This window comes from Oryctolagus cuniculus, chromosome 6 (genome assembly GCF_051225735.1).
Source record: "Oryctolagus cuniculus isolate XC-2025 breed Fujian yellow rabbit chromosome 6, ASM5122573v1, whole genome shotgun sequence".
Classification (NCBI taxonomy): domain Eukaryota; kingdom Metazoa; phylum Chordata; class Mammalia; order Lagomorpha; family Leporidae; genus Oryctolagus; species Oryctolagus cuniculus.
In genome coordinates this window covers 167,647,029-167,656,698 of record NC_142872.1, presented here as the reverse complement: position 1 = coordinate 167,656,698, position 9,670 = coordinate 167,647,029, and the positions used below count along the sequence as shown (strand labels likewise).

The 9,670-nt window shown below is 62.2% G+C and overlaps 1 protein-coding gene and 1 long non-coding RNA gene across 2 annotated transcripts; both read right to left on the bottom strand.

The window, feature by feature from the left end:
* LOC149126366 (uncharacterized) lies at positions 1-2,976 on the bottom strand. Its single transcript, XR_016234969.1, has 3 exons — positions 2,840-2,976; positions 1,931-2,078; positions 1-243 (listed from the first exon to the last, which is right to left on the bottom strand). It is a non-coding gene; the product is annotated as an uncharacterized LOC149126366 (long non-coding RNA).
* A 4,850-nt stretch (positions 2,977-7,826) lies between these two features.
* LOC149126365 (uncharacterized) lies at positions 7,827-9,218 on the bottom strand. The gene is made up of 3 exons (XM_089334653.1): positions 9,061-9,218; positions 8,805-8,915; positions 7,827-8,471 (listed from the first exon to the last, which is right to left on the bottom strand). Exons 1-3 carry the CDS (start codon positions 9,110-9,112, stop codon positions 8,278-8,280), a joined length of 357 nt encoding a protein of 118 aa, XP_089190779.1. The 5' UTR covers positions 9,113-9,218; the 3' UTR covers positions 7,827-8,277.
* Between the last annotated feature and the right edge of the window lie 452 nt (positions 9,219-9,670).

Below are 9,670 nucleotides of genomic sequence, written 5' to 3'. Positions count from 1 at the left end.
CTTTTTTTTTTTGCTGATAATTTTTTTGTTTGTTTTACAAAATGTATTTGCTTGAAAGGGAGAGAGAGAGAGAGAGAGAGAGAGAGAGGTCTTCCATCCGCTGGTTCACTCCCTAAATGTCTGCAACGGCCAGGGCTGGGCCAGGCTGCAGCCAGGAGCCCAGACACTGAGCCGTCACCGCTTCCCAGGACGCACATTCCAGGCATCTGGACTCAGAGGTGGAGCTGGAACTTGAACTTGAACCTGTTAGGCAGCAGTTTAGACGTCAGCCTGTGTGGGCGTCAGGGCCAGTGGGAGAGGAAGCATCGCAGAAGCTCACCCTGGAGGCAGCCCAGGATCTTGCCCTTCAGTCCCGCCCAGACCCTGGTAACCTTCCAGGCGGTCTCAGCCCTCCCCCCAAGGAAAGCTCCCAGGAGAGTCCTCGCTCCTCAGCACCAGATGAGTGTCCGCCCCATAACCCCGTCTCATCCGACCTCCAAGGCAGGCACCCTGGGGCGGGGCGGCTCCTCTGCCGGGTGGGCTTCCCTGTCTGACAGCGCTGAGCAGTGGGCCGGTGAGGCAGGAAGGTAGAAACCAGCCTGTGCGTGGGTGAGAGGGGCTGGAGGGAAGCAGCACCTGCCCACCTTGGAAGTAGCCCAGCAGCTACACTTCCAAGTCCTGTCCAGACCCTGACAGCCTTCCAGGTGGTCCCAGCGCCCGCCCCGCCTGCCCCGGGAAGCTCCCTCCTCCACGCTCACCTGTGGCACAGACAGGTGCTGAGCCGAGACACCAGGAAGTCTTTTCTTACGCCTGCAGAATGCCAGGGAGAGGGCTCTCTGCAGTTCTGGCTTTCGCCTCTGTCTCCCTTAGGCGGCTACGTGCTCGGATTTGATGGCTATTCTCATGTTACATGGCGGCCCAGGAATGATACAGTAGCGCCTGCTGACGATGTACCCCACGCCGTCTGGCAGGGTGGGTGTGGTGTTTGGCCAACAGTCCCATTGGCTGTAATCTCCAGGACAGTCTGTAACCCAGCAGTGCGGTTGTACACGGACATGGGCCGTGAGCCCCATTGCTGTCTTTCTCTGGGAGTCTGGGTGCTCTCCCCAGTGGGCGGAGTGGGGAGAAGGAGGCACGCGGGTTTCCGGTGCGCTAGACCCAGCCGCCAGCCGCAGCGGGGCAGTTCTGACGCACACGCAGTGGCAGTGCAGTCCTGTGGGCGGCGCTGGCGCTTCTGCGGCCGAGGCACCTGCCGTAGAGGAAGGCCTGCAGGTTTTATCGCCCAGGGTTATCATGCCGGACCCTGTGGTGCTGAGCAGGGTTCTCCTGGGGAACACTCCTTGGGGGGAGCGCTGGGACCATGGTCAAGGGCAGGGGGGAATCCCAGTCCCAGGACTGGGGAGGAGGCTGTGGCCCTCATCCCACTCGCAGCTGACTCAGGCCCTGGCCAGAGAGGGGCCTGGGTGAAGTAACTCCTTGACAGTAGCGGCTCCATTTTGCAGCACCTGAGGCTCCACTCTGGGGCGCACGCCCTCCCCCACCGCGTGAGACGCTGGCTGGAGCCATGCTCTAAGACACTGGGACACTAGCAGTCTGCTACGCCACACCTGGCAAAGCACAGAACCCCCGGCACGAGCGCTCAAGCTTGGGAGCCGATAGGCTGCACCGGGGTGATGATGAAAGGAGCTTTGTCTGTGTCCTACATGTGAGTCAAGCAAGACCTGCAGCAATGTCAAGACCACAATTGATCTGAATTTCGAATAGGTTTTAGGTCAGCTTGACCCCGGTAACTGTAATCATGTATTTTCCTCCCGGGTTTTTGGCTTTTGCCTTTTTTTTTTTTTTAAGATTTATTTATTTGAAAGTCAGAGAGAAGGAGAGGCACAGAGAGAGAGAGAGAGAGAGAGCGAGAGCGAGAGCGAGAGCGAGAGAGAGAGAGAGGTCTTCCAACCGCTGGTCCATTCCCCAACTGGCTGCAACGGCGGAGCTGCACTGATCCGAAGCCAGGAGCCAGGAGCTTCTTCCGGGTCTCCCACGTGGGTGCAGGGGCCCAAGGACCTGGGCCATCTTCTACTGCTTTCCCAGGCCACAGCAGAGAGCTGTGTCGGAAGTGGAGCAGCTGGGACTTGAACTGGCGCCCATATGGGAGGCCGGCACTGCAGGCAGCGGCTTTACCCACTACACCACAGCGCCGGACCCAGGTTTCTGGCTTTATAAATCCTGCTGCTTTGGGCTTTGGGGTCGAGAGTTCTTTAGGGCATGAGCCCGCTCTCCACCGCCGGCAATAAAGGAGGTGAAATCGGAAGAGTGTGGCGCTCCCTTGTTTGCACTCAGGTACAGCGTGCGCTCCACTGCCCAGGGCCACTCGTGCCCAGGCGGCGCTGAAGGTTCCGGCTCCCCCAGGCCGGGCTGTGGGGCAGGCGAGGGCAGCCAAGGGAGGCGGCGCCCCCTCTCCCGCGCCTGCGGTGCTGGGGCAGAGCCGTCCCCGTGACAGCGATGTGACGTCTGACAACGTAGGGGCCGCGCGTGGCTCACAGCCGCAGACCGCGACCGAAGCTCCGCTAAGCCGAGGGCCGGACTCTCGCGGCTCCGGGTCGCCCCCGCCCCGCGGCCCAGGCCCCGCATCGCCGCTCCCCGCGGCCCGGGAGCCGCAGCCCCGCCCCACCGTCCCCAAGTCTCCCTCCGCCTGAGCTCCGCGCCGCCTTTGCGGGGGTGGGGGCTGGCCCTTGCTCCCCTCCCCCACCCAGGCCCGCCCCTGCCCTGGCCCCACCCAGACCCCGTCCTCCTTCCTTCTGGAATGGTGCGGGGCCTGCGGCAGGGACCCGCCAGGTTCTCCTCGCCCCGCAGCTTCACCGCGAACCTGTGCAGCCGTGCCTGGACACACGCGGAGAGGGGTCTTCGCCCATCCCGCCGGGTCCTGCGGGCCCAGATCCCGAGGGCGCGGCGGCAGGCTCCAGGGCCCCCGCCCTGCGCTCTCGACTCTGGACTCCGGCTGGGCTGCGCTCCAGACCCAGAGGGTGGGGAGCCGCCAGGAGCAGTTCTGGGGAACAGGACCAAGAGGGCAGCCGGCCGCACCCAGCCTGGCTGCTCCGCCCGCCTGGCTCCAGTCTCCCTCCCCGAGCAGCCCTGCCTCCTCACTGCTGGGGCGAGTACAGCGCACGTGGGAGGTGATGCGTGCACACATCACACACGTGACTGCACACATGCCACAGGACACACATGCTGCACACAGGAACGTGCACACACATGCCACATCACACACATCACACACATGCCACATCAGACGTGCACATCACACACAGGACACATCAGACGTGCACACCCCACACAGGACACACACCACCTGCACACAGGACACGTGCACACACGTCACAGCACACACATCACACACGCCACATCAGACGTGCACACCACACACAGGACACACACCACCTGCACACAGGACACGTGCACACACGTCACAGCACACACATCACACACGCCACATCAGACGTGCACACCACACGCAGGGCACACATCACACACGTGACTGCACACACGCCACATCAGACGTGCACACCACACGCAGGACACACACCACCTGCACACAGGCACACCACTGGCAGCTCGCTCTCACACATGCCACGCACCGCACCACGCACCACTGTCTGGCGCCCTCCGTCCGCCCAGCTGTCCTGTCCTGCCGCAGGGTCTGGGGTGCAGGCTGGGGAGTGCCCCCGGCCTTGGTGTGCTGCAGGCCCAGGGAGGGTGGACGCTGGGGTCAGGCTCAGAGCTCCGTGTCTGCGGGGATCCGCTTTCCCAGAGCTGCCGCTGCCTGGCCCCAAGCCGCCGCCGCGCTCCCTGGAGGGCACAGGGGAGGGTCCAGGGCGCTTCCTGCTCCCCGCTGTGTGTGTGTGTGTGTGTGTGTGTGTGTGGTCAGCCTCCGTGAGCCTGGCTGCGGCAGCACTGGGCGTTGTGACCGACTGGGTGGTGTTGGAGCCCTGAAGTGAGCCTGGGGGACCAGGACCCAGCGACGAGGGACGGTGCCGGGCTCTGGGGGTCCTCGTGCAGAACTCCGGGCCTCCAAGCACGGCCGGCAGCGCCCGTAAGGGAACTCGCGGCTGTGTGCATCACTTGTTTCTACGTGGGAACCTTCTGAAATGATGGCGGCTTGGGCGTGCCTCGAGGGATGGGCCCAAGAGGGGACGCGGCCAGCAGGCCAGGGCGGAGGGCCAGGGAGGCTGGCCACGCCCGGAGCAGGTGCCCACGAGCAGGGCGCAGCCCAGTCCTGGCTCCCAGGGTGCCAGGGAGGGGATGGTGGCTCAAATTTTAAGAAGAAATAGAGGAAAATGTCTTCGTGTGTAAATGAGGGAAAGTGCTTTTTCCATATTAGGGCGACACATTTAAGTATATTCAACAAAAAGTCCCGACAGCAGCAATCCAGCGAGCAAGGGTGCAGCTCCCTGCCCTGGGCCTGTCCTGGGCCCCTGCACCCACGTGGGAGACCCGGATGCAGCTCCTGGCTCCGGCTGTTGCGGCTGCCTGGGGAGTGGCCCAGCGGATGGGAGACTCATCTCTCTCTCTCTCTAACTGTCTTTCAATGAATAAAATAAATCTTAAAAACAAACAAATAAATAAATTTTTAAGAAAAAAACAGTCCAAACAAGATATACTGTGTGGAAGGGGATGTTCATGTGTGGGCAAGTGTGTGTGTGTGCATTTAGGCATATGTAGGTGTGTACATGGGTGCATGCATGGGTGTGTGTAGGTTTGTGTATGTATGTATATGCATGCATGTGCGTAGATGTGCGTATGTATGTATAGGTGTGTATGTATATATCTGTGCGTGAGTGTGAATGTGTGTAAATTGTTGCACATGTGTGCATATGTATGTGTATGTATGTACATTCATATGTGTGTGCACGATATGGCTGCATGTATATGCATGTTGTGCATGTGTATATGGTTGTATGTATATAATATATGTATCTGCACATGCATGTATGCGGTTTGTGTGTATATGGCTGTGTGCATATATGTATGTGCACGCATGTGTATATGTATACATACATGGTTGTGTATATGTGTGTGCATGTATATACATGCATGTGTGTATATGGTTGTGTGTATATGTGTGTTTGTGTGCATGTATGTGTATATGTATGCATATATATATGTGTTGTGTATGTGCATATGTGTGTGTATATGTGGAAGTGTGTATGTGGGTGTATGTATGTGTGCACGTGTGTATATGCGTGCATGCGTGCATGTATATGGTTGTGTGTATGTGTGTTTGTGCGCATGTACATATACATGTATGTGCGCATGTGTTTGTGTGTATATGTGGAAGTGTGTATGTGGGTGTATGTATGTGTGCATGTGTGCATAAGTGTGCATGTATATGGTTGTGTGTATGTGTGTCTGTGTGCATGTACATATACATGTATGTGCGTATGTGTTTGTGTGTATACGTAGAAGTGTGTATGTGGGTGTATGCATGTGTGTATATGCGTGCATGCGTGCATGTATATGGTTGTGTATATTGTGTGTGTACATGTACATATACATGTATGTGCGTATGTATTTGTGTGTATATGTAGAAGTGTGTATGTGGGTGTATGTATGTGTGTATAAGTGTGCATGTATATGGTTGTGTGTATTGTGTGTGCATCTACATATACATGTATGTGCGTGTGTGTTTGTGTGTATATGTAGCAGTGTGTATGTGGGTGTATGTATGTGTGCATGTGTGTATATGCGTGCATGCGTGCATGTATATGGTTGTGTGTATTGTGTGTTTGTGCACATGGACATATACATGTATGTGCGTATGTGTTTGTGTGTATATGTAGAAGTGTGTATGTGGGTGTATGTATGTGTGCATGTGTGTATAAGTGTGCATGTATATGGTTGTGTGTATTGTGTGTGTGTAGAAGAGTTTAAAGCGCCCTTCCTGGGACAGGCTGTACCAGAGCTCTTCCCTGGCAGATGGCGTGTGGTGCCGGGGACAGGTGTCGGGGTCCTTGGCTGGCTGTGCCTGCACCTTGCTCTGTGACCCAGAGGGGGTCCCACCCCTGCCACCCACTGGGAGGAGGCGGCTCCTGGGGGCTTCCTCGGCATCCCTGGACGGCCTCAGTTCTCCCCGCTCAGCCGTGCTGGCTCTGGGCCTTTCCACCTCCCGGCTGCTGGGAGCAGCACCAAAGAGTTTCTTGTCTGAGCTCTGTGTCCGTGCAGGAGGTGGCCGGGCGTGAGTGCGAGGCTGGGCGCTGACGGGGGCCAGCTGTGGGTGCAGGAACAGGGCGCATGGCCACGCATCAGGAAAAGCGGGGTCCTGTGGAGCGGTTGTGCTGGTGCTGAGCAGCTCCCTGGACTTCCGTGTGCGGAAGTGTGTCTGCTCCGAGACGCACGGCCGGCCGGCTACACTTATTTTAATTTAAAGATTTATTTATTTGAAAGGTAGAGGGTGGGGGGGGGCTTCCATCCACTGGTTCAGTGCCAAATGGCCCTAACAGCCAAGTTGGGCCGGGCAGAAGCCAGGAGCCTGGGGCTCCACGTGGGTGTCCGGAGCTCGTGGGCCATCCCCTGCTCTTTCCAGGTGCACGCAGGGAGCTGGCTGGGAAGCGGAGCAGCCGGGACTCCAACAGGTGCTGGGGTGGGATGCCCGGGCCACACTGCCCGCTGCGCTGCCTTTTGCCATGCAGTCGTCCCTTGGTGGCCAGAGGATGCTCTGACCCGGCGTGAACCGGTGGGACGTGCAGGTGATGCCCTTGCACCCCACAGGTGTCCACGCCGCGTCACCAGCCCTGGGGCACAACATCCGGTCGAGTCCATTTTGCCCCGCGCATTTGCGACGCCGGCCATGGGGGCCCAGGACGGACGCCCACAGCTCCGCAGAGCTCACAGATCAGCCGCACGAATGTCCTTCGCGGCTTCTGAAGCTCACAGCCGGTGTCCGCCCAGGCGCTACCGGCTGCGTCTCCAGGGCCACCGCGTTCCCGGCAGGGGGCGCCCCAGGCTCCCCGCAAGACACGCGCGGGGTCAGCGGGAGGCACGCGCGGGAGCCCGGCGGGCTGCGGGCTGCGCTGTGGCCCGACCTGTGAGGGCGCTGCGGACGCCGGCGCACCTCCCCCGCCCCTCACGCCGGGGTCTGGGGCACCCAGGACCGGGCCGCAGGGAGGGTCTGGGAAGCCGTGAGAGAAGGCAGCTTCCCGGTGTGAGACGTCCCGGCTGCCGCCCCCATCTCCCCGCGATCTCCCGGCCCCGGGGAAGCTGAGGGCCAGGAGTGCCCAGCCTGACCTCCCAGGGTCTGGGGCAGGCTGGGCGCCCCACCCGCACCTGCACTGCACACTCCTCATCGCCAGGGTCCAGGGTCTGGGGTCATGCCGGGTGGGAGGGCCTGAGGTCGCCACCTGGGCTCCTGGCCCCCTGCTCCGGGTCGGGGCACAGTCTGGGGACCAGGAAGGCGCTGGGAGGATTTGCCTGGTCCCCCTTGCTGACGGTGGTCTCCCAGTGGAATCCCGGCTCTGTCCCACCCTGGGCCTCAGTTTCCCGTGGGAACACGGACCCTGCAGACTCCAGCCCCGGAGACAATGCTGGGGCTACCTCTGCCCAAACCGGGGGTCTTGTGGGCTCCCAGACTGGGGACTGTGGGCTGCCCAGGGTGGGGCTGGCGCGTGGGGGAAGGAGCTGGACCGGAGACACCTTCTTTGGCCTCCTGCACCTGCCCTCATGTCCTCACCACGCTGCCACCCCCGGGGGGCCTGGACAGCTGCCCCCCCACGGTGGGGCGGCTCCAGGTGGGCTCCTGGGAGGGACATGGGGAGCAGGGACAAGCCCTGGAGACGCTGGGGGCCTGGCGGGCACTCACGGGCAGGGGTCGGAAAGCGTTTTATTTCACCAGGTGCTGCTTGGGGCCCTGGGCTGTGGGCCCTGCTCTCCGGGTGCCGTCTGCCCAGCCTCTTGGTCTGTCCATCTTGGCCAGAGATTCGTCCATGGGGTGAAGTGGGAGGTGCTTTTAGGGCCATGGCGGGTGCAGGGTGGCTGGGGCTGGCTCTGGGCAGGCGTGGCCCAGGGTCAGCGCAGAGGGGCAGGACCTGCCTGCCTCCTCCCCAGCCTCCGTGCCCGGGACCTCACCGTGGGACAGGTCCCAGCACAGCCTATGCTTTGCCGGGTGCTCACGGGCTGAGTGGGCGTGCACGTGTGTGTGTCTGTACGAGCCAGCAGGCTGGAGCTGGAGCCGCAGCAGGTGCCCGGTGGGCTTGGTGACGGGCACCCGTGTCCCCTGCGGGGCCCCCTGTGTCTGAGTGAGAGGGAGGGTCCTCACAGCAGGGTGCAGAGGAGGGGGGGCACCAGGCTGAGCAGGAGCTGCGTCACCAGGGCCCTGGGGCCTGGCCCTGCCTGGGGGGCCCCATGGCCCGCATCCTGCCCCAGTGGGACCATCCCCGCGGGCCCTGTGCTGGTCTTCGAGATGACCTCACAGGAGGATGCACAGCCCTTGTGGGTGACCTTGGTCCCTGCGGGCGAGAGGCGGTGTCAGCCCCCCCCCCCCCCCCGCCCAAGCCTAGGACCCCGCCCCCACCAAGCCTAGGACCCCGCCCCCAACCAAGCCTAGGACCCTCGCCCCCCACCAAGCCTAGGACCCCGCCCCCCACCAAGCCTAGGACCCCACCCCCCACCAAGCCTAGGACCCCACCCCCCACCAAGCCTAGGGCCTCTGCTGTCCCTGGGCTTCCCCTCTCTGCACCTCCCTCCTTCCGTGAGGCCAGGGCAGCCTCTGAGCAGGCCCTGAACCCCTGAGGGGGCGATTTCTGAGACCCCCACCCCATGCCCGGGCGTGCGGAACTCACCAGAACCTGGCCAGGCCTTGTAGCAGACAGGACTCTCATCCTCACCGGAGGTGAGCGGGCACTGGCCGGGGTCACCCACACCCGTGCGGGCGCAGCATTGCCGGCCAAGGGCTGGGGCGGGGACACGGATGGTGGGAGTGAGACCCCTGTGGGAGCCTGGCTGCAGAGCTCTGCTCGGCTTCTGGGAACTTCCAGGGTGGGCCCCGGGGTGGGGGTGGCGCCCCGCCCTGGGCCGGCCGGGCACCCCACAGCTCACCGTGCTCAGGGCGCAGCAGGGGTACCAGCAGGAGGACACAGACGCCCCTCATGGCTCCTGGGGCAGCGACCGCGGGCTGAGGCTCCCTCCAGGAGCACGGGAGCCGGCATCTGGAACCACTTCCCGGGGTCCAGGGCAGGGACTGGCCCCGCCCCGCAGGAATGCAGGGCCGTGGCCTCCACCCTGATCCAGAGTCCCTCTGGCCCCAGCAGCTCCGCCCAGGGGCCTGGGGGAGCCACAGAGCCCTGGCCCCTCCCTGCCCTGCTGCCCCAGGCAGAAATCCACTGTGGGTCAGGCACAGGCCTCCTCCTCCTCGGACACCTGTCCCTGTCATTCTGCACCCCCGCCTGTCCCCCTGTGTGGGCTCAGAGAGGATGCCCTCCCACCACGGGCGAGTCCTTGCCAGCTGCCAGGCGTGGAAAGCGCGCTGATGCTACCCTGATGGGAAGCCGGAGGCGGGGTGTGGCCGCGGTGCCATGGGGGAGGGGCGCTGGGTGCACCAGGGCTCAGCCTTGGGGTGCTCGGCTGAGCAGTGGGGAGCAGGGCAGGGATGGGGCAGGGAGGCGGGAAGCCTGCGGCTCCATGCCTCATGTTCCGGCTCAGTGCGTGG